At 38.4% G+C, this 25,028-nt stretch overlaps 2 protein-coding genes across 2 annotated transcripts; both read left to right on the top strand.

Moving 5' to 3' along the window:
- The first annotated feature begins 628 nt into the window (after positions 1-628).
- On the top strand, positions 629-4,472 carry LOC145498260 (uncharacterized). The gene is made up of 5 exons (XM_081478159.1): positions 629-805; positions 1,059-1,129; positions 1,926-1,989; positions 2,172-2,480; positions 3,241-4,472. Exons 1-5 carry the CDS (start codon positions 698-700, stop codon positions 3,604-3,606), a joined length of 918 nt encoding a protein of 305 aa, XP_081334285.1. The 5' UTR covers positions 629-697; the 3' UTR covers positions 3,607-4,472.
- Positions 4,473-5,245: 773 nt separating this feature from the next.
- LOC145498259 (coronin-7-like) lies at positions 5,246-24,947 on the top strand. Its single transcript, XM_081478158.1, has 29 exons — positions 5,246-5,401; positions 7,001-7,100; positions 7,604-7,684; positions 7,883-7,953; positions 8,306-8,383; positions 8,614-8,655; positions 9,096-9,162; positions 9,259-9,335; positions 10,007-10,054; positions 11,017-11,103; positions 11,480-11,562; positions 11,910-11,964; positions 12,180-12,240; positions 12,827-12,972; positions 13,585-13,680; positions 13,973-14,104; positions 14,931-15,227; positions 15,645-15,753; positions 16,206-16,292; positions 16,636-16,778; positions 17,519-17,623; positions 17,736-17,824; positions 18,443-18,581; positions 19,582-19,671; positions 20,370-20,486; positions 22,026-22,161; positions 23,880-23,974; positions 24,502-24,591; positions 24,707-24,947. The coding sequence occupies exons 1-29, from the start codon at positions 5,342-5,344 to the stop codon at positions 24,713-24,715; spliced, it is 2,790 nt and encodes a 929-aa protein (XP_081334284.1). The 5' UTR covers positions 5,246-5,341; the 3' UTR covers positions 24,716-24,947.
- Positions 24,948-25,028: the final 81 nt, after the last annotated feature.

Here is a 25,028-nt window from a genome sequence, read left to right as displayed (position 1 = left end):
TTGGGGTGCACTCGAATGAATGATAACCAAACGTTCTTATTTCCGTTTTTAGGCTCGATTTCCGCTAGTCTCTCGAGTCCGGTCTTCCAGCGCGGTCTCTCTCACCTGAACAGTTGCTGGTGATTGAGCCCGAGCCCCGTCCCAGTTTGGTCTCCGTTAGGGGTTTAATTCAAATTTTCCGATGCGCCTCCCCGGCCTTTTCATATGCGAGTCCCTCCACCCCCGGGCCAAAGGTGCAGGTAGGTATAAAAACAACGCGTTTAATTCAGCCCTATTACTATTCGCTCATAGAAAACTGGAGCCCAAAGAGCCCATTAAATGTTGCTTTTGCCTTTATTTTGGAAAAGTAAACAAAATATTTTTTGATCCACTGCCTGCTCCCATATTTTGGGTGTTGAAGGCCAGGATTGAAGGTGTTCCCAAGTTCACGAATTAGTGTTCTCTTGTCTCAGCGAATTGCTTTTTCAAAATATTGATTGAAAGAAAACAGTTAAAAGAGAGTATTGGGTAATTATCAAAAATATTACTCCGAAGAAACACCATAAAAGAACGAGAGAAGAAACCCAAAAAATGAAGTGCGTGGCCGGAATCGAAAAGAAATACTTCCCTCCCCCATCACTCCCGCCCAGGCCCCATCTGCCCTCCCCGCCAAACTCATCCAAATAGCGCAAAGGCTGTCGGTAGGGATGGAAACAATATGGCGGACGAAAGCGAGCAACACTTTCCTAATGTGTCTTCAAATCACGAAACTCTGTGGAAAGAAAAGTACTTTACTTTGCTTAAACACTGCAGGCAGATCGAGCAGGTGATGTATTACCTAGAGAACTACACAGAAAATTTCTCACTGTTTCCTAACGATGTAATTGTTCGCGTAAAACACACCAGAAAAGGAAGCTGTTAGTTTATTAAGTTATTTTCTGCGAGGTGAGAATTTATAGCCTGCGTCGCAGGCAGTCTAAACCGCCGGTATATATACTATACCGAGGACTTTTTGAAACGTCCGGCTGCAACGAAGGCTAAGAATTTATAGTTTAATGCCTGTTTGTTTGGACTTGCAGGAAAATGAAAGATTTGTCAATCGCATTTACCATGTCAAAACTCTCTTAAAACGTTACCGAAAGCAGCGAAGGTAAGAATATAAGCTTATCTACAAGATATACAAGAAGGTCGATAATTAAGCTTACAGGTCCGAGGAGGCAGTTGTTTCTTTTGTCTTTTTGAATATCTTGATGTTTCCAGAGAAGAAGTTGGGAAGAATTAGAACTAACTGTTTCTCAAGGGACCAGTAGTTTAAAAGTGGCTGCGAGTTGTTCCTTAAAACCCTTCATGTGAACTTTTTGTGACAAAATTAAAATAAACCAACAACAGATCCGCATGAAAGACTCCCATAACTACTTACGAGCTGTTTGATATGGTGCCTTACCATTTGGCTTGGGAATATGGCGTTGATGTCAAAGAAGCAGTATGGTGTGTTTCTACACGAGAATTTTGATGTAATTTTTCAACAAAAAATATTGGCAACTCTGTCATTGGAAATCGCAAAAAAGAGGCACTGGATAATTTAGGTAAACAATCTACATTTTCTTTTCATTGCAACGATTTATTTCAATGCTACATTGTTAATTTAGGATTATTAGGCTTATATCAGTTTTACATAGGGAAAGTGGCAGGGTGAAAGAAATGTAAACTTTTGCCCCCAAGTTTTTACTATGTTACTGTGCAGTTAATATCGGCGTGTGAATGGTACAACGAATTAGCCCTTGCAACCAGTCCCCTCATGTAAACCCTTCAAGGGACTTGTCATGGGGACTAGACCTGGAAACTTGTTCCCCTATGTGTGTCGACACATACAGATGAAGAGAATACATATTCAAGTTCTTTTAAGATTGAAGAGTTAATTTTCAATTCTGTTTTCTCTTCACCAGCTTCCTCAAGGACAGATTAGATGATTACAATGATGACTATAGAGATGCACAGCCACCTTTTCAGGTAAGGTTCAGGAAATCTAGAACATAAATTGAGTTTTTTTTTCTTTGAATCAGTGTCATTGTGGTCAGTGAAAATCATTTTCTGTTCAGTGGAAAATCAACAATGATTCAGCAATTTTTTTTTTGTTTCCTTGGCACTTGTCCCTTAAACTTGGCATATTCATAATTTTCTTATCTTGCCAGGCTGAACTTCTCTCAGAAATAGTTTCTGAAGCATTTCCCAAAACAGCACCTCCTTCCTTCTTCCCGTGTGAGTTCATGAGTCCAGACTCACCGCCAGCAAAAAAGAATAAGAAACGTGATGCACCAAAGGACAAGGACAAGGATAAAGATCCCAACGCACCCAAGAAACCAGCAAATGCATTCTTTATGTATTGCCAGCAACAGCGAACTGTCATGCAGGATGATCAAAAGGATCCTAACATTGGACATCACGAATTAACTAAGTCACTGGCGAAAGAGTGGAATAATCTAGCTACAGATGACAAGAAGGTATGTAGAGTTGTTGATGCCATGAGGGGACAGCTCTAATGCTGTTTTTTCCTGTGTAAGTGTCAGAATGTTGTAGAATGAATTATCAAAAGTCAGAGCTGTTGAATCTTGTTGAACCTCTTATGGAGACACCCTCCTAGCCTTGAAACTGCCGATGTCTACTTGAGATAGGTGTCCATTTTTAATGTGGCAGATTTGAAGTGAAGTGTCTGTGTGTGACTAAGATTACAACTGAGTGTTCAGTTAGGCTGGGTGCTATTGCTGCAGTTACTGTAACTGCTACAAAAGAAGATGAACAATCCGTGCAGCTTCACTTGCTGACCAGTTTCTATACGATCAACACCGTCACCAGAGAATTAAAATATGCCAAAGAGGACATGGAGTAGTCTATGGCTCTGTGTGTTTGGGTATATTAATCAGTGCAACAATCAATACAATCTCTGGAGAGTGGTGTCAAACTGATCACAATGATGGTTGAAATGTTATTTGCGCTAGGATTGCAAAAGGGTGCTTCTATACTGTCTCAAAGGTTGCTAAACTTTCTTTTCAGCAATCCTAGGGATTGCAGTGATCGTAGTGATTACATTGAAACCACCATATAGGAGAGGAGGTGGTAGGTTTTCTACCAGTGTTTGGAGAGTTGTAGCAGAGTTCTAAGAAATATATTGTGGACAGAGGTGTGCAATGATTGCACATGATGAATTTCTATTCAGTCATGCATTTAAAATAATCTTGAATGTTGACTTTGTTGATGTTGCAGGTTTATTATGAAATGTATGAAAAAGACAAGGAAAGATATGAAAAAGAAATGAAAAAGTACACATCAGATAAAGTCCCTAAAGAACCACCCGCAAAGAAACCAAGGACTAAAACTCCAAAGCAGAAAACCACTGCATCATCTTCCTCAACGAAGGGAACACCAGCCATTATCAAGGAAAGTTCTCCTGAACAACGGAGCTCGCTTGTCTCGCCAACTCTCAATCCACTGTCTCCACAAAGCCTTGCCTCCATGCAACTAAATATTCCAAACATTCCCATGCCTCAGCTCCTGCCACTGGCCGAGGAAGAAAGCGAGTTTAATAACTACGAAGAGCTCCATTCAGCACCTCAAGATTCCTTCCTTTGAAGGGTTATATTATAACATCAAATGTAAATTATTCCAAAAATAGCGAAAATGTATTTTGCTCTCCCGCTTGGGAATGGTAAACATTGTCTTTTGCCTTTCAATAGTACTATTAATATATTTGTGAGACATTTGACGAGAGTGAAATATTACCATCAACTCATGGATATTGCCTGTGAAGGTTACTTTTTGTTAGGTAGCCTTGCTAAGAGATGTTACATCCAATTCTCAAAACTGACTTTGAAAGAGATATATAGCAATCAGTAGAGAAAATTCACGTTTTGAATTTGACATTGAACAGTAAAACGAACATTAATCAGGAACTTAGTCTGTTGTCTGGACTTTAATTTTCTCGAAGATTGTTGAGTTGAGGGCATGAGAAATATTGGATATGGGGGCTAGTAAATAGCTGCCTTGTAATGGCAAGGGCTTTTTGTTGCACCTTGTGGCACAACCTCCAATCTCTTTCCCAATGTCAGTAGCAAAAAGAAGAAGGAAACCTCTTGGACCAGGTTATATTATAGGTAGCGTATCGGCAGGCGGGTGCATTTGAGAAATTCTCACTGGTAATGGCTAGGTTGAAAGGTGTTATGTGGCCCGTGAATGGACTGGATTTTTTCTACTTTGATTTTTGTCCTTGTGAAATGTGGATTAATGAAGCGAACAGTATTACGTTTACAAGAGCCCCTATTGTTAGCGCTCTTGAAAGCACCCCTTCTCCAAAAACAGCCTCCCCTTGAGCCAAAAGTAAATGGTAATCCAGGAAGGGGGTGCTCCCTATGATGGCCTATACCAAGGGTCTATGCCTTTTTCAGACTCCAGGGATATAACAGGGTAGGGATCTCACAAGTTGAGGTTTTTGAGAGGGTAGTGAAATATTTTGGTATATTTTTAGAAGGACCGTTAATTAATTCCAAAAAGGTATATAAGAGGGGTAGCTTTTCTGTCAAAATGGTCCACAGAGTAATAAGGGGTTAGACCTCTAGGGGGGAGCCTCCCCATGTAAAATTAGGTAGAGCACCCCTCTCCTGGTTGATAATCAAAACTAAACAAAGTTTTGGAAAAAGTTGCCCTGAAAAGTTTAACATTTTTGTGGATAAAAGATCGTGTGAAAAGGAAACCATTGAAGTATTTATGTCAAACAGCTGTGCATGACAGATAAACAGTCCATCAGAGCATAGGGTCTGGCCTGCTGATAACCAATCACGGAGAATAAAAATAAAACGCATGCTAACTGGATGAAGAAAATAAGCTGTGGCACAACCATGCAATAGTGTCAGGAAACAGGAGCAAAAGTTTTGAGCACATTCTTGTTTTTTTTCCCACTTTTCTTCCTTTCGGGTTCGGGTTCAATCTCTCTTTTCTCACATGAGTGTTGGGAACATCACATTCTGCACAGTCAAAAGGAATAAGGAATGGAAACCAAAAACATTTTCTATTACAATTTCCTTGGCTGTTTCTGTCTTTTAGAACGGTTTTCAATAGAGTGTCGAAAATAACTAGTTAATGACTATGATTCTGGTTGTACCACAGTCAATATATTGAAAACCTCCCCATTGTCCACCATTAAGAGTTCTTCAGAGTTGCTTCCAGGGGCGCGAAATTTAACATAGTCCCATGAGACTTTGCGGGTTAGCATTGGTGGAGGAAGTCGGAGATTTCACGGGATTTTTGCTCGTATTGTAGTTTCTTGTAGATGTCAACATTGTTTGAATGACTATTTGGCTATTGTGTTAAGATGAATCGCTTTCGGACTTCCAAGTACCGGAATGCTGCTCCAAAGATTCCCAAAAAGGAGGTAGGTTTCAAAGTGTTGCTCGAGTTTTCCTTCGCATAACTTGTGCAAACCATAACAGCAGGTTGGCTTAAACGTACGACGGAGTCTTCATTGATAATGATTATTAACGCTTTACTTATGTTTTTATTTACGAAAATCAATGATATTTTAGGTTAAAAAGTGAAATTTACACCAAAAGAATTTAAAGCAAGCTGATGAATTGAATTGCTTTCGCGCCATCCGTGAATTCAGACATTTGAAATTAAGCTTTATAAACTAAAATTGACTCACAAGTAACATCAGGATTCTCTGTAAAAGTTAACTTAACTGAATAAGTCATGGGAAAATACTTCTAAATAAAGTAGGTTATTTATTTATTTATTTTATCGCGCAAAAAGTCTACAGTTGTCAATTTCCTGGGGGTGGGGCAACTCATGCTGGTGGACCATATTTTTCCTTGTGAGGAGGGGGTGGGAGTTTCGCTTCTCAGGGAAATCTTAGATAGGCCGTTGTTGCTAACACTTTTTCAATCAACTGAACTAAAATTGGGGAAAGTTCTCAACACTGAAGGAAAAATAAGGTGGGATCAGGCCTAACTATCAAATGGGAATTAACTCTACAGAGCCCGGTGGGGAAGGGGACCTCCCATATCATGAAAAGGATGGGGGCACTTGTCGTACCTTTTAGGAGTTAAAAAAGCAGTTTTGGTAACTCTTAGAGTATTAAGTCTCAAAAGGTCCACAGCGGAAGCTTTCGCAGTACCTTTTAGGGTTTTGAGCTGAAAAAATATGACTGGAGATTATGTGTTCTTTTAGAATTGGTACCTCTTAGGAGTGAAAAAATTTCAAGGAAAACCCACAAAACAGGATCTTGGTTCCTCTGAGGGGTTCTTTTCAAACTTTCCGACAAGCACCCCCATCCTTTTTACATGGGAGTTCTCCCCCTCCCCCCCACCGGTTATGAAGGTCAAGTGCAAAACAGATGGAGCTGCAAAGCAAAGCTGTGTCTTTACAAACCTCATCATTATAACATTATATTGGCAGTGTGTTTTTTATGCAAATTGTAAATTAAAGTGCTTTTTGTTGGTTGGCTAGTTGAGTTGAAGCAGGTTTCAGTTGAGAGCTTAAAGTTACTGAGAACAACTTGGGTTTTGCTTTACTGTGCTCTGCAGTTGGTACAAAATACTTGCTTCAGCTACGTATACTCAGCCTATCAAAAAGAAAAGCAAAGCCAATGGAGACTTTGTCATCAGCTTGTTCCAAATCTTGCAGGGGTTTCATTAAGGGCCGCGCACCAAGCAAATTGACCGGCTGTGAGGGTGATTTTGCCCTCTTGGTTTGACCATCCAGAGGAAAGTTTTTATTTTTTAAGGAATATCAGTTCAAAGAGTATTTGCCCGCCTATGAAAACATTAATGAAACCCTTGTCATAACACCATTTATGTGTCTTAGCTGTGTGCTCATATTGGTTCACAATATTAAATTGCTTGTTTACATTTGCTGTGGATGGAGGTTGTGATTGCTTTGATTTTGGATTTATGACACTCAACTGAAACACACTTTTACATGCAAATCGCATGTTATTACATTTTGTTTGACCAATTGAGTTACCCTATCTTAGGAGTGCGTAACTGATATTAGAGTTGGAAACTTAAAGAGTTCCTATGGAAATCACATCAAAGCTAGTGACAGCTTTATGGTATTCAATGTGGATGCTGGAGGTAGGACATTATCTATAACTCTTCAAAACTTGGAAAATGGTATTTCTGACATTGTACAATATGTAGCGGTAACATTGTGGAATAAGTAAAAGTAGCTATTTTGCCAGAACAGACAAAAGGGCATGGTCCACCTAAGGGGGATTATAGTTACATTCCTGAAAATTTACAGTTGTTATCTGATAGGAATTTGAATCAGTCCAAGTCAGCGCTTCCCTTGAACACAAACATTTTATATAATAAATTCTGTTTGTAATTCTTAGTTTCTTTGTATGTTAGCCCCATGGTTTATGGTACTGCAGCTAATGACAGCAAGTAGGGGGTTTATGTCCCTAGTCAATTTGTGTTCAGCTTCAGTCAGTTTGTTGTAACCTGGACTTCTTCATCCAGAGTTCAGCCGTGACAGCTACCTCCACCATAAATTATTGGAAGCAAAGCGGTTCAAGCCCTTTAGCAATTTGCTAAAGGGCTTGAACCGCTTCACATTTTTTCTTTTGATTCTTAAGGAGGAGGAAGTCTTGGTGTTCTTCCACTGGGAGATGTAGGAAGGAAGGAACAATCATTGCCTCTTCTTCATGCACATTCAGGTAGATCATTGAAACAGAGAGTCTAAAGTATTTTAGTTATTATCATCTGTCATATAACACTATTCTGAGATTTCTATTTCAGTGTTAAGACATACATTTACAAGTTACAAATGTATCTAGCCCATGGTTCAACTATTACACCAGTAATAATTATTTGTAGATTGATGTTTGTATGTACAATAATATTTTAATATCTAGATTTTGTGACTGACCTGGATTTCTCGCCATTTGATGGGAGACTTCTTTCAACCTGTTCATATGACTGTACGGTGAGATATCATATTTGTTAAAAGAATTGAATTCTTTATTACCTAATTAAAGTAACTAATTTATCACTTAAATTCTCAACAGTTCAGACAATAGTTTTTATTAATTGATTGAAGTTTTTTACATTTTCCTAAAAAACATTCTGCGAGACAATCAGATGTAACACTCATTGTTTTATCGAATTGTTTCAAGTGGATGTGTAAACAGTCAAATCTAAACTAACGAACTCTCTACAACTTGTATATTTCTCAGTGGATGGTCTCTATGTTCCTTTTTATTTAACCTTTCTACAATGACCAATTCTCCACAATGGCACTGGCCACTAAAGTTGGCTATTGTGCTTGATTTTTGTAGATAAAATTGTGGCAAATTCTAGAGGAAGGAATAAAGAAGCCGGTGTCATCACCACTTTGTGTTCTACCACAACTACCTGTAAGTAAGTTTAATAGAGGCAGCGTGACTGAGTGGTTTAAGTGGTGGACTTGAAGTGTTCTTGAAGGATTGAGGGCTCAAGTCTTATTCTGGCCACTAGCTGGTGCTGCTCTCAATTGTTCAACTCCTTGGTCTGTCTTGTAAATAGCCACCTGGTCTGCCAGTTTTGAGTTTTAACCAAGTTAGGTTCATAACATTATTTACGTTCAGTCTGTTCTTTGGTGTTTAAGGGCCGTGTTGAAAATGTCCTGTTCCATCCTTCAGCAAGTGAGGTAAGCTATTAGGTTAAGAATTATTCATAACGAGATCTTTACTTTCACTTTACATTTTTACCACCTTGCATATATGCATATAATACACTAATTAAAGTGCTATTGAAGGCCTTAACAAGACAATCCCATACTAGACAATCCCTAATTTACTTAAAATAAGTTAGCAATGTAAAGTTTGTAACTAAACAAGGTTGATTCAAGCCCTCTACCCTTGTGACACCAGTAAAACCGCTTTGCCAAAAAGCCATTTTCAAAATATTGAAATTTTAGCATACTGAGGCTTAGGGAATAAAACAAAAGAAATATCATTGAGGTTGAGAGATGAATAGATGGTTTCCCTCGTTTTACATGTAGTCCCCTGAGCCAGGGTGGTATATTGGAATTTATCAAGCTTTTTAAAAATGGTTTTTATTTAAAATCGGATCATCTGTCACAATCAGGTGCTGGCTAGTTCTTGTGGGAGGTCTGTATCCATATGGGACCTACAGAAGCAACAACAAAAATACAGTGAGTGCATTGTTTGATCTGTCAATTTTGCTCTCACACTGTGATGCACTGTTGCACTTGATACCTTTTTGATTGATGCATTATGATTTGGCGTAGGTTTAGAATGCCACCAAGATTTGGTTCACAGTCTTTGCTGGAAAGGAGATGGTTCTTTACTAGTCACATCTAGTAAGGTTAGTACTATTTTTTCTCAATATTGGGCTACATGTATACTGAACATAAATTTCAGGATTGGGCATCTGTTCAGGTTGGTTTCTATAGCCTTTGGATTAAGAGACTGTATGCAGTTGTGTTACTCATCACTTTTTAAAACCCTATTCAGTCTCCCGGTTCTTTTGATCTTCCATGAGTAAGGGGTGGGGGAGAGGTAGTTGTGCTCTACATTATTTCAAGAACATTGAAGCAATTATAATGAAACTTACAGTGTAGATATGATGTCTAATCAAGTAACCATCTGTGAAGACCAGAAACTTAACAACTGCTAACCTGAGCTGCAGGCGATGCTGTACACAAGAACTTCACAGTTCTCCCAATAACTCATTCAGTCTGAAGATCTTCCGTCTGACTATGTTACATTTGGCTCAATGAGTTGTGGCAAAGTTCAATGTTTTTTAAAATAACAAACACTTTCAGTTTGAATTTTGTCTGTTATTTTAAAATCATAAGTCAGATCAGATTTTTCATTGGATGGAAAGCACACATGGTACATGTTTGACAGGCAGCAGCCTACTGTTCTCAAGTGTGCGCACCTGTCACCACTCACAAGCAGATCAACCAGCTGATTATAACATAACACTGTCACTCAGTATTTTTACCTGCTGTTGTTGTTTTCTCTTTATCGCAGGACAAAAAGATCCACATCTTAGACCCTCGTAGTTCTTCTGTAGTTGTGGTAAAGTAAATAATAATTATATTTCTTATTTTTTTAAATAAATGTACTGGTAGCTGATTATTTAGTGACAGATGGGAAGGGTTTTGGTGATCATCATCTTTGATAAGTGAAATCTGTCTGAAGTGATGGTACAAAATGTCTTTGGTTATATTTATCACTAGACGTTTTTTTGGTCCTTCCTTCTCTGTCTTGGGCCCATTTCTTGAAAGCCCTGGAAACTTTTCTGTCAGCAAAGCCATTTTTAGTTAATCTGTATCTTAACAAGCAGAGAGGTGTAATTATACTCCTGAAACTTCTTGTATGAAGAGAAACTCTGTTCATATTAAGAATATTTGAATAAAACAGCTCTGTACTCATAAGGTTTGAGATTTTGCTACGACTTTCTGGGTGTGAAAACATTTTGGGACCTTTGAGAAACGGGCCCCTGGTCAGGTTTCACTTTATGTTTTCTGCAACAACAGAAAAACTTAGAACCATCTGTTACAATAGGGCAGAATTCATATATTTGTTAAATATATTGTAGATGATGACTCTTGGTTATGCTGTTATTGTTAAGGAGGGCTGCTACAAATTAAAATAATTTAGAAAGGTAAAGTCTGCATACAAGCCAAGTGGCCCATCAGGCCAGAGCGTATCGCGGTTTCTGTAGCATGAAGCGACTAGGAGTATTTCTACTCCCCCCTGGATGGGATGCTAGTCCATCGCAGGGTTACCCCCAGCATTAATTTTGCCAGTACACATTTGTACACCTGGATGGAGAGAGGCACTGCAAGATTCAAGTGTCTTGCCCAAGAACACAAAGCAGTGTCCCTGGCTGGGGCTCGAACTTGGACTGCTTGATCTAGAGACAAATGCACTAACCATGAGGCCATTAAAATAAACTTTACGGCAAATGTGTAGTGTTGAAATGCTCTGGCCCTAACCTAATTCTAAGGAAACAGTATTACTATTGTGGTGCACAGGAATGTGATGGCTTTGATGGAATGAAAGAATCCAGAGTATTGTGGCTTGGAAACACAGACAAGATTCTTGGTGTTGGTTTTAGTAAGGTGAGAACATGACTAAGTTTTCCTCATCGAGTCCTTGTTATTTAAGTTAACTTGGCCATGATGTGAACAATGATGAAATAACACTCTGATGATCAGTTGATAAGGCGCAGCAGAACTTTGGTGACAAGGTTTTGGCCTTAAAATTACACGTGTGGTGTTGTCACAGGAAACTTTCCTCTTTTTCAGTGATAACAAGATGAACAGCCGTGCATCGCCTACAATTTTGTGTGCTTTGCTGCTAATGACAACAAAGGCCACTAAAATTGAGCCAGTTGCCTGTGACAACAACAGAATTTTAACGTTAAAATAATAATAATTGAGGGTGCAAAGAGAGATGTCTGTTAATTATGATTAATCTATGATCCTGTGTTAACAGTCACGTGCACGTGAAGTCATTGTCTGGGATGTGAAAGACATGAGCAAGCCAGTACAGAGGCTAAGCCTTGACACATCATCTGGGTAAGTGTGCAAGGTGTTTGACATTTGGCCATATTCCATCTCACTGAGCATCTAGCATGCTGGTGAAATTGTTAGCACATAAATTTCTGGATTTACCTTGGCCGGCACCTGAATCTGAATCACTTACTGTGTTAGTGCACCAAAATTTATCCTTAATCGTGATAGGTGTCTTTTGGATCCATCGGAATATATCTCCAAGTGTCTACCCGAATTGGCTTGTGTCAATACTATCAAACAGTCACCAGAGCATGAAATCCATCATTCTGTTATTAAATGTCCCATTAATGAACATTGGTGTCATGTAAAAATGTCACAGCCACTTATCCACACAACTTTCTTACACACAGAATACTGGTGCCATTTTTTGATCCAGACACCAACATGTTGTTTTTAGCTGGGAAGGTATTGACATTCTTTTGTTTAATTATTACCCTTGATAATAGAATTGTATCATAGAAGCTTTCAAACAAGTCATGCTCAGGGTGTAACAATTACGACATGTTAGAAAATACCCTGCAAGAAAGTGCACAGAAGAAGGAAGAGGAAAAAAAAAACTGAAAGTATTCTATTAAATGTGGCCTTAATGCGTCTGTTATTGTATTTGTGTGTTTGTTTAGGGCGATTCAGTTATTCAGTTTTTGGAAATATCTGACACTGCTGCATCTTTTGTTACGCAAGGTAATAATTCAATTCTTCCAACTAGCAATTAAGGCTTAGTTTATTTGGTCGGGTTGCAGCAAAAACAAAAACAATAACAATAACAGCTGCTACATCATGACCAAGCAAAAGAATTATGAGATCAAGCTGCTACACTTCTGGATTTGTTGCTTTCATTCTCAAGGAGACAGATGATGAGAAGGAAAAAATTTATTCTCATTATATTAAATATTCTTAAGTGTAGGATTGTGTTGATCTACACACATTAATTGTATATTATATTTCAAGAGATTGATATTTCAAGTGTACAGTCATGTAAGCCTGCTTCATGGCTCAGTATTTGTGGCTCTTGTGATGCTGAATGCTTTTTGATGCTGTGAAGAGAAAAATGATCTTCTTTTGTCACCTAACAAGTTGCTACAGGTACATGGTTAACATTGACAATAGAACCAGTGTTGATTCCTTTGAAGATGTCAACAACCTCCACTTAAGACCCTTTTTGATAACTCATAGGTCTACCACTGAACTCTAGATCTATTGATTTGTTTTTATTTATTTATTTTCACTTTTATTAGTAAAAACAACCGTTTGATCATGTTCCATACAGTGTCGTCACAGGTTATGGAAGAACAACACAAAGGGATGTGCAGTGTTCCTAAACTTGCCCTGAATGTTATGGCATGTGAAGTGGTGCGGCTTCTTCAATTGACCAAATCATCTGTGGTGCCACTCAGTTACTGCGTACCTAGAAAGGTAATTTCACCTTGTTTAGACTATCTTTTTGGCAGCGAGGTGAAAGACAAGTGAAAGGTGTCTTTTCAAATTCCCAATTTTCAGAGAGCCTGGAATAGCCTTGGCCATCTTGAAAGAAAAATTAGCCACACATCTTAAATGGGCTGGGAATATTTGTCAACAGGAGGGAATCTCACAGGATAACACACTCACTCATGCCCATTGCGACTTGCTGGTGTGTAGGACAGCAATGTAATCCTTCCACATATACGGTCCTTTACCATGACTTGAATGCTGCTCCAGATAGATCTTCCCCATCTGCTTCATTTCTTTCTCCACCATCCTCAGCAACATGGTCTTTGAGTAGCCTGTCCTTCACTTTCCTTCTGGTGTCCAGTGTAGAGCGGTCTTGGTGATGGAGGCTTCTTGGCCAATGACACAGCTAATCCACCTTTAGTGCCTTATCCTGTCACATGATGACAGGAATGATCAATAAGTTATTCAGAGCTTGTTGTTTCTTATCCTCTAAAGCTTCAATCTGATAACTTGACATGTCAACTCTGGGTCAAAAAATATATTCATTTGGTACTGTCAGTTATTTTGGTCCTTGATTTTTTGAAATCTTGTCCTAAGTCTCACAGAGAGTTTCATGAAGACTTGTTCCCTGATACTGTGGCAAGAGAAGCATCCATGACAGCTGATGAGTGGTTCAGTGGATCTAATAATCCTGTAAGTTAGGACATCACTTACCGTCAATTTCTTTGGTTACTTTACTTGTGCTCGAGTCCTTTTTCTCTTAGCTTTTTTTCACTAAAAAGATGATTAGCCTCTGATACCAAAATCACAAGTTTGGTTGCCAACATTATTTTGCTTTCATATTCAAAAGCCACAAAATTAATAATTTGATTGGAATCAAGCATACTTTATCCTCTACTTTCAAAGAATTTTATCAAAGACAGAATTACATCTTTGAGATGCATAATTGAAATCAAACATTTTGTATGGTTTTGTTTCTTTGTAGATGAAGAAGGTTTCTCTTAATCCATCAAAGCGACAGGCACAACAAAAAACAGCACTTGAGAAACCACAAAAACCTACACTGAAGCCAAAACCTGCCATAGAAGCTGAGAAACCCAGTGCATCACCAGAAAAGGTGGAACTTCTTTTTCATTTCTTTTTTTCATGACAGAAAGGCAAACAAAAAGCTAGTATAATAGGAATGTCTGGTTTAGATAACTTTATCCTAGCCTGAAAATATTCATTATAAGTCACTGATATTTTGAAAACCTGAGCAAAAATGTTATGGAAACAAGAAAAAAAAATGGATGGAGTTCCAAAGAAGCACTATCTGCAATAAGGCATGGACACTCTACAAGTCTACTAAAAGAAAGGAAGGTCTGAATCAACAAGCAACTAAGTGTTTCGTTTGTGCACAAATGCTGCAAAACAGTTGCATTAGAAGCTAATCTGTTTGTTGACAAATTGCTATCCCCTGGATTGGGTACCAATCTTTCACAGCCCGGTATCCTCCTTCATTTTATCATTTCCACCGAAAACCTGGCAGTACCCATTTAATATGCCCCATGGTGAAAGGGAGAGCCTGAGAGTGCAATGTCTTGCCCAGGAAATCAATGCACTTAGTGTCATGTTGTATTTCTCAGTCTTGAGTCCAGTGTACTAACTACCTTGCCTCAATCAGCAATTACACCATGTAAATCTAAAATTATCCTTTAATTTACACCTTTTCACGTTCTGTTGTTACTATTTGTCTTAATCAGCGTTTTTGCCTACTTATTATTCAACTTGCTTTGTAATCATTCATTCAACTGAAGATGACAGAAGTTCTGTCGAAACATGTCTTTTAAACTTAAAAAAGTGGTCGTTTTCCTTAAAAACTCCATAAGACCACTGCACCTTCACATCAAAAGACAAAGAAAGTATCTGATTCACTAGTGCTGACCATCTTTGTATCTGAACAGTCAGCAGCAGAGCCCAAAGAAATGTCATCAGATATGACCTCCAAAGTAGTGGCACAGTCAACTCCAGCCGGTAAACCTGCAGCAGAATCTCCTATAAGACCAAGGAAGGCATTCACTGGTGTGCGTTCGTCCAAGTTCAGACACCTCCATGGCACTCCCATGCACAAAAGCAATAATATAGAGAATGTACGAAACTTGAGCATATCTATGCCGGGAGACTGTGATGGATTTCAAGTTAATCAGGAGTTTGCTGCATTCCCTTTATCAGGACCTGGTGGGCAGATAGCTGTAATTCCTGTAAGTTTCAATGCTATGAAAGGATAATGGATGAATACAAAGTTGCTGGCTTGATTTTGAGAAAATCAGCGTCGTTAAAAAAGCAAAAGGGTACTACATTTCCTGCTATAATAACCTACAGTAAAATCCAGTAATAAAAGCTATGGTCATGTCGCACTGTGATAATTACTCTTAGTTCAGAAGAAATCAAAGATTGGCATAAGTCTGGCCAAATTTTTTGTTAATTCAAACCCTGCACCCTAAGGTTAAAGTAACTACCAGTATATGAAGCCACCTAACAGCTATAGAGAGAGAATATCTGGTCTAATCTATGTTGTGTAATGAGCTAACCATCATTGTACCTGCTCCAAGCCAAAGAACATGTAATCATAATTGGTTCATTTTATAATAATGTAAACAAACATGCCTACTTTTCAGCTCAATAAGCCTTGCCGACTGCCAGATTCAGGGCTGCCTGTCATTCAGTGTGGTAGTGGTGTCATGGATTATGCAATGGACCCTTTTAATAAACAGCAACTGGCAACTGGTAAGCTGAAACAAGAATATATTTGAGTGATGTCAATTATCATCAACTGTGCATGCATGCTGAAATCATAACTTTTATCCTGTTACATGCAGACATAAAATACTGTGTCTTATTCCCTTTACTCTACCATGGAGCATAGCGTATCTACAGTTCTCCCCTACCTGAAATAAGAAGCACATGTACTACTAGAAGGATCATACAAAGTACATTCACTTTGTTGAGTAATAAATTTTTCTGTAGCAAGTCTCATCATTTACACCTCGACAGTCTAATTCCTTCAATTTTCATTGTTATTTGTTTTCTACTTTGAACATTAAATTAGCTTTACCCTTATGTACCTGAATGTCACAATAACAGGAAGTGAATAATGTTCAGACCTTTGTGGTACTTGTAGTTATGCAATGTTGAAAATGTTATCAGGTGAATATAAAAGTTGCCCTTGCATCTTTCAGCCTGTGAGAGTGGTTTTATCTATATATGGGAAGTTCCTGATGGTGGATTAACAGACGTTATCAATAGTCCTTCTGTGGTTTTAAAAGGTAAATGTCAAACTTAGTATCTGGCTACATTGTCACTTCTTTATTATTTTTTATCTGACAGTCAGTGAGATTGTCTGTCTGTCTGTCTGTCTGTCTGTCTGTCTGTCTGTCTGTCTGCCTGCTTGCAGGCTTAAAGGGGCTGGGTCATGTGGTGAGACTTAACACTGATGTTATTTTATTTCCAATATTATATCCCTCAAATTTTGTTAGCTACAGTAATAGATAGCAAACAGAACATGGGAGTAAGTTTAAACTGTCATCTATCTCCACCATGGTATATGATAACAATGTTCTGGATTGCTTTGGACACTAAGCTGATAACAGCTCTATTGTTGTGTCTCAGGTCATTATGACAAACCAAACATAGTCAAGTACCATCCCACAGCAAGTGGCGTGCTGGCATCCTCAGCGTTGGATTTAACAGTTAAAATATGGGACGTCAACAAAGCCAAGGCCTTAATCACTTTAAATGGACACAATGAGCAGGTTGGCAACATCTCTGCTATATTTGCTGTTTATCACCCAGTGTTAGGCAGGGTCCATATTAACACAATACTAAAACTGAACTTTGTATTTATCATTTAATAGTACGGTAATAACGAAACTGTGTAGGCGCGGTGGCCTCATGGTTAGTGCACTCGTCCCCGGATCAAGCGGTCCGGGTTTGAGGCCTGGCCAGGGACACTGTGTTGTGTTCTTAGGCAAGACACTTAACTCTCACAGTGCCTCTCTCCACCCAGGAGTATTAATGGGTACAGGCGAATTTTTAGGGAAACCTAACAAATTGCGGGGGAGCGACCTGCGATAGACTATCATCCTGTCCAGGGGGAGTAAAAAATACTCCTAGCCACTCCATGCTACAGAAACCAGTCGGCTCCAAGGCTTCATTCAATAACAAAACCGAACTGAACAGTAGTCCATTTTACAGTTCTGTGAAATGTCACCAAACCTCTGTATGAAAGCAAGGTCTTGGTTGACCTTATGATGATAGAGATACAGTTCTAAAGATAACAGGATAAGTTTCATGATAGGAAAATTATCTTGTGTCTGCTCAAAGGTCTAATCACTAAACTGTAAAATGGGTTATTAGCATATTGCCCTTAGATTAATGATTCATCTATAAATAAAATTATTTATATAATTTGTTTAATGTTTCTTTTGAGAAAACAAGTGCTGTGTTCAAAACTCTTGCTGAAACAAAATTTCTGAAACTAATCTAATTTCAGGTGTTCAGCTTGAATTGGAAAGGTGATGGAACAAAGCTGGCCTCTGTGTCAAGAGACAACAAAGTCAGAATATTTGACCCAAGATCACAAGTGTCTCCTCTAGAAGTATGTTCATTGGAGAAAAATAGGCCAATTTTGACATCTGTTGCACTTACCATTAGTTACCTCTACTCCTCCCTCCCTGGCTCATTGTTTAACCATCAGCAAATTGTTTTAGACAGGCCCAGGCCCTGAAGGGAGTCGTGGTGCTCGTGTTGTGTGGGGTGGGCCGAGTGGGGACTGGTTAGTGGTTACAGGATTTGGCAGGTAATTCATTGAAGTTATTGACTGTCATTATCTTGCTATAGCTGCTAGTAATTACCTTACAACTAAGAATTTTGAAAGTTTTCTTTTCTGTGTGTTTCGTCAATGTGGGAGGCACGGTGGCCTTGTGGTTAGTGCACTCCGGATTGAGCAATCCGGGTTCAAGTCCTGGCTGGGGACGTTGTGTTGTGTTCTTGGACAAGATACTTTGCTCTCACAGTGCCTCTCTCCACCCAGTTGTATAAATGGGTACTGGTGAACTTAATGCTGGGGGTAACCCTGCGATGGATTTGCATCCCATCCAGGGGGGAGTAGAAATAATGTACTGTCTCCTAGTCACTTCATGCTACAGAAACCAGGATAAGCTTCGACCCAATGGGCCACTTGGCTTGTATGCAGACTTTACCATGTTTGATCAATTGTTTTGACTTTTCGTACTGGTGTCTTAGCTTATCAGTTAGAGCAAACATCTGTTTTTTCATCCAATCAGTTGAACTGATTACAGTGGTTATATCGTTTTGCTTACAGATCTGATAGGCTTAGTACAGTGTTTCATTAATTTAACAGCTGCAATTTAGTTGGTCGAGTGAATAACGTTATGGTGCGCTTTTTGCTCACCAGATCAAGTAACAGAACCATCAGTGTGTATGATCCTCGTAATCTGTCTGAAGTTTTGTCAACTGTGGAAATCAATGTGGCTCCAGCTACATTGATTCCTTTCTATGATGAAGACTCTTCTGTCATCTTTCTCTCTGCTAAGGTGTGAAAATCATTGATTTCTGAACTACAGTTGTGTTACCATATAGAGTCGTTTTTGGGATTTTTTTGGGGGGGGGGGGTGGGGAGGTGAGTTGTAGGGCCACTCTTATTTCCTAGGCCTTCATGATTCCTTCCCAGGGTGCAAAGAAAACCAATTTTTAGGCTCACTGTTCTGGCAAGCTGTAACTATGATGTATCAGTCCAAAAGTCATTTTTGCTGACCCCACAGAATTTAAGACAGAATCCACCAGAAGTTTGAGTAACAAGTGGACAAAAACCTAGTACCAAGATTATTTACATTGTAGTGCAAACTTCTGTATGACTGTTTTAAATATCTTCTCAAAAAAAATCATTTCTAGCAACACCAAATGTCGAAAACAATAATTGTTGAACTTCGTATGAAACACTTGAAAGTACTGGTAAAGTGAAACTGATGATGAAATTTTGCCTGTGTTTGTGCAAGGTCTCTGAACTTTGAAATTCATTTTCTCTTGTTCCCATGGGAAATTGTTTTTGGTGTTATTTCAGGCAATTATTTATGTATTTACCTTTAAGAAAATGTAAAAATGACTGTAAAATACTTGAAATTATTCTGGTACCAGATTTTGGTCCACTAAAACCTAAAATTGCTCAATTTTCAATCGGATTTCATCTTAATCTCTTACTTTACAGTACGTCTGTAATTTGAATTTCCATACCAATTTCCCTAAGAAACTTCACTAGCCCTTTGGGGAAGTGCAGGAGAAAATCTACTAAACCTGAATGCAAAATCCACCAGCCCCAGTCTATCAAACATGTATTTTGGCACTCTACTTCCTCTGGCAAAATGGGCACAGTCAAGCTCTAATTGATTTTGATTCATGGTGAATTTGAAGGTAAATGATTTTCTTGGCTCCAGTACAATCAGGTCTCTCATTGTGATAGGTTGTCATCTTAAATTTGTTCAGAGTAAGGCTGGCGATTCATGGGTTGATCTACAAAGCTATTTGCTCAATTTTTAGGGTGAGACTACAATTTTTGCCTATGAAATCAGTGACGAACCACCTCATATCTTTGAATTGTCAAACTACAGGACAAAAGAACCTTACCAGGTAATTTACCAACATTCAGTGTTATTATTTTACAAATTGGTCATATGTGGTCAAGATGTCCTTGTTTCCTGTCATCTGTATTTTCAGAAACTGAATTCCTCAATATGTACACTTAGGCATCAAAATTTCTCAAGGTCGCGCAAATCCCTGCACAACCACAGTTCATAGTTTGCTCTTAAAATGTGTTTTGTTGGTATTTTGCTAAATAAAGTTAATATACTATATGCTTCATGTAGGTCTACATGATGTATGCTTCAGGTGAATTAGTGTGAAAGCCATTTGTTGTCTTTGGTTGAGTCTTTGTTCACTCAGTCTTATTGTGCAGTTCCAGAGAATATCCATACCCACCCCAAGAAAGATTAACAGAAATTCTAAGAGGGAGGGGGTTTTCAAAAGCCACATTTTTTAAAGGAAAATATGAGGCTAAACTGGATTTTCCAGACAACTTGTTGGGTGGGAGGAGGGGGGGGTGGGGGGGTCAAACTACAAAACTTTTCGTGGGAGTGGTATTAATATTTTCTAGAACAACACATTTTCATTGTGACACAACCAAAGGAGAATGCTGTGTTGTATCACATGTTTTTCTTGCCTTATGCATTGGAGGATGCTTGCTGCTGTATATGTACGTAACAGTGCATGACTATGAAGATTGCAGTTATTTCAAGTTATCCATGCATTGTTTCACTGTGTTAACACAGGCAGTGGCCTTCATGCCAAAGACAGTATGTAACATAAAGGAAGTGGAGTTTGCTAGAGCTGTCAAACTGAACAAGACATCTATAGACTTGATCATGTTTCAGGTCCCTCGAGTGAAGGCTAGTATTCTTTATTATTATTATATGGCTAGCTACTTGAGTGGGCAGGATGAACCAAATCCTGTGCTGTGATTGGCTACCGGAGTGGGCAAGAGGGTGCTATCTTGCCCACTCAGGATTGTACAGTGTCCTGCAAAAAAGTCTGTTCTTTATCACTTATAATACCGGTAAACCCTTTGTTGACCAAGCTTGTTTGGTCAACATGGCTGGATATTGGCCTTGTTTCTTTTTGCATCTCCAACCACAAACATGCAAAAAAAGAACTTGGCCAATATCCAGCCATCTAGATTTCATGCTTGGTCAATAAAGCTTTATATTTTCTTTTCACTCTTATTCCTTACAGAAACACCTGTGCAAAAAAAAAAAAACCAAGAGAGCAATTTATAATATTGTTCAAATATTTATTATGTCCAGAAGAAGTGGGTGTCCATATTAAGCGACTGTCTGTAGAGAAGGGTTCCACTGGCTACATAATAATTTTGTTTGCACAAATTGTAGAAAACGGCAAGAGTTTAAGGATTGACAAAGTCTGAAAATGTTTACATAGTTATGTATAAGGTACATTATCGTATTGGGACCCATGTGATCCATCAAGATCACTGATCATTTCACCTGTACCTCAGCCAATGTTGTCTACTGCATAACTTGCACTCTTTGCAAAAAGTTATACATTGGCGAAACAGGGATACGGCTAGGCGACCAATTCTGAGAACACCTTCATGACAGAGAGAAAGACGACAAAAACGCATCTAAACCAGTCGTGAGACACTTTAAAGGGACACAGTCAGCTGGAGCATATGCGCATTAGATACCATTTCATAGCTAATTTGCATATCACAGAGATGCGATCCATACTGTTTTCAATCAAATATGATAAAAATAATATCATGCGATGAGCAAAAGCACACTCAAAAACAGGCTTTTCAGTAAACCATTGGAAATCAAGCAAAACACTGCGAAGATTGAAGCAGATTTCTGTATGTAGTTTGATTTCAGGTTGAGGTGAACTTTTTTCACAGTAAGAAAACTAGTTTCCAGGTCAGTGCGGTCCCAAAGCTGACTGTGTCCCTTTAATCTCCCCAATCATTCTAAGCAACATATGGCAGTCTGCGGCCTTTCCCTACATCAAGGAAGCACGGAGAGCCACAAAACTCTAGAACAACAATTTATTTTTCAAATTGGCACGCTTAATCCTCACAGTATCAACGAATGTTTTTCATTCAACTAATTTAATCTGTTGTTTTTCATGTTACCATGCACCAACCAATAGCATAGCTCCATCTCTCTGCATATAAACCACACACAACCCACAATTCCTCAATTCACTCCAACAAAGGGCTAACGCTCAAAATGTCAGCTTTCGAATCTCTTTACAGTGGCCAATTCACATTATCAACCCAGTTGATAAAACCAAATTATCTTATAAGGTACATGCACTATTGGAAAATCTCTGTTAGTAGTTCAATGCTTAGGTCTTAAGGCTTCTATTTTCACTCTGTTTTTAGTATTAATATTATTGTTCTTTTCAATCTTGTTCAGACTGAGTATTTTCAAGATGACCTTTTCCCAGACACTAGAGTATGGTGGGAGCCTGCATTGACTAGTGATCAGTGGTTTGCTGGTGAAAATGGGACACAAAGAAACATGTCACTTAGACCAGATGGCATGAAACCATGTATGTCATTAATGATAACATTAGCAACTTGATGTCTTTTTATGCACAACTGATCAAGAGTCCAATAAATACTGACAGCTTAAAGAAATTAAAGAGAAACCACAATTATATTTTTAAAACAAAATAGGGCAAACAGGCAATCAGACAGAAAGACAGGCAGGTCTACGGACAGACAGAGAGATAGCAGGCAGGCAGAGAGACAGACAGACAGATGGACAGACAGGCAGGCAGACAGACAGACAGACAGACAGACAGACAGGCAGGCAGACGGGAATCAACAGATGGGCTTTTGAGAAAAAAATGAAATATTGATTTTGTGATTTACACTACTGCAAAGAGTAATCTCAAGGTTTTAGTTTCTGTTGTTTGCTGTAAGTTTTACTTTTTAATCACTAATTGTCTTATATGTCCTTTAATACCATTTTTAGAATTTAGAACTTTAAACATCATAGCAGTAAACTTTAGTTAATGACTTGATCTCTTTTTTCTCGCCACCAGTGGACACTTGCCAGTATAGATATTGTGAGGAGAAATTATGAGATAATAATTTTAAAAGCTCCAGGCTCTTCAGAATTAGACTGTTCACAGTCCCCTATTTTTCCGTGAGATTGTAGATGTTGATCGTTGAGTTCGACGGGCTGCCATCTTGGCATCTTGATGCAAGCGAAACTGGGGAGAGTACAAAATGCCAGTGGGTAGGGGCACACTATTCACCCCACCACAACTACCCATGGGCATTTTGTACTCTCCCCAGTTTCGCTTGCATCAAGAGACCAAGATGGTGGCCCATCAGAATGAAAGATTTCTAGTTGGAAATGACAGGGAGTTGGAAATAACCAAGTTTGAATTAGCGGGCCTGACTTTAGACTGAAATTGTGTTTAAATTGTCTGAGCTGTGGTAGCTCAAGGTAGATCAGAGTCCATGAACTATTGAAAAGCAACTGAAAGATTTGTCACTATACTTTAGTCTGCTTTCCATTCCTTTCGAATACTTGATTCATTTGGTTTTTGTCAGGAATGGAGTGTAGTCTTCAGTACCTTTTTGTGACTCACAGAAATAAGTGTTTGGTGACTTTTTACAGAAAATCATCACTTAACTCTGTAATGTGGAGGGTCTGGCTATTGCCAACTAGGAAAACCTCTAATATGTGTTATCATGACTTCTCTTTTTTAGCTGTGCATACTTTTATTTTATCTGTATTATAAACTATTAATATATACTTCCTTTTGCGGCTATACATTATTTTAAGTTGTAATTTTATGTACATTATAAGATTTATGCCTCCCTGTACCACTCCATGTTTTAATTACAAAATTGTTTTTGTTCATTATTTCTAAACTGTACTCTTCTGTAGCTGTGGCTTCTAATCACAACTTCATCTGCATTATAAGCTGTATGCTTCTACAGTTCCACATTTTTATGATTAAAATGTAGAACCGTAGAAGTACACATGGTCTCAGGGGGACCTTGAAATAGCAACAGACCCTTGTGAGTTCTTGGACCTGGATACCTCAATTCTGAGTCCCTCACTATCAGGCCCCAATACCTCTTTGTGGACACGTGCACTAGTACTAGTACAAACACTGTCATGAGATGTTTATTTATTTAACATTTATTTATTTATTTTTATTTTTTATTTGATGTGTGAAAAAAAGTTAAAATTTTTATTTTATTTTACTGTAGTAACCCCAGATTAAATGCTTTGGTTACTTGACAGTGAGTGAAGTACCTAAGGAAGTTCCCATTGCTAGGAAGTATGACAGTCGACACGAGCTGGAGGAAGTTAAATCTACTGAACAGATGAAAGAGGAAGTAAGTGTTATTCACAACACTTTTGTAATTGAACAAATGGATATCAGATTTTATCCATCTACTACTTGACAACATCTTGCTCCATATCACTTGAATTGTCCCTGCTTTTTCAACTTACCATTAAAAAATATCTGTCCATGCAAATTTCTAGGCCTGGAAAAAAGATGCTCCAAAAAGAAAAGTGCTCAACTTAGAATAATTATTAAATTTAGTTTTAACATTTTTCACTTAACACGCATTTCAGCCCTGCAAATGTGCATAATATTATTAGCTTGGGAGGCCAGGTGTATCTTGCTGCCCATTCAAGCCTCAGTATTTCACGGAAATGCTTGTTCTGGTAGCTTGACCTTGCTATGTTTGAGAAAGAACTGAACCAAAAACCTATTTCGTATTGACTTACCCAAAGTCTTGGCTATAAGCCCTTCCACCCACCCCCGCTGCCCCTGTTTCCACTCCATTATTTATTATCTTACTCAGCTATATTGTATGCTCCGCATGGTAACATTTTTGTGTATATTTAATTTCAGTTAGTAAGCTCCATGGTTGAGAAATTACGGAATTACGATGATGACCCTCTGCCCCAGGATCTACAAGAAGGAGTGGATGATGACGAATGGGTATGATGGAAATCTTCCCACCAAATTTTCACTTCAATATTTTTTAATTTCATTTTTTTTAAATTTAATTTTAACTTTTTAACTATGCTGTTTTTCTCTCTTAATTTCATTTCAGGATGACTAATGCACCAGGTCTTATTATTTACCAGCTTGGACATGACACCATTACAACAATAATTACATTGTCTTCAATTTTAAATTTTCATAAAATTACGTGTATATGGTAGATTTACGGAAACTTGCAACTCCATCACAGATTCATTAAATTTTAAGTAGAAAATACTTATTGAAATGTCAAGGAGGTATTGAGAATAAACGGTTTGTAATTTTATCATTATTTTGGTTATCATTTTAATGACCATAAGTATAAGGGTACGTGGCAAATGGTTCCTAGAAAATTGTGGGTCTTGGAAACTTTGGTCTTATCATGAAATCTT

The sequence above is a fragment of the Orbicella franksi genome, chromosome 9 (genome assembly GCF_964199315.1).
Source record: "Orbicella franksi chromosome 9, jaOrbFran1.1, whole genome shotgun sequence".
In the NCBI taxonomy this organism is placed as follows: domain Eukaryota; kingdom Metazoa; phylum Cnidaria; class Anthozoa; order Scleractinia; family Merulinidae; genus Orbicella; species Orbicella franksi.
This window is presented reverse-complemented; position numbering and strand designations above follow the sequence as displayed.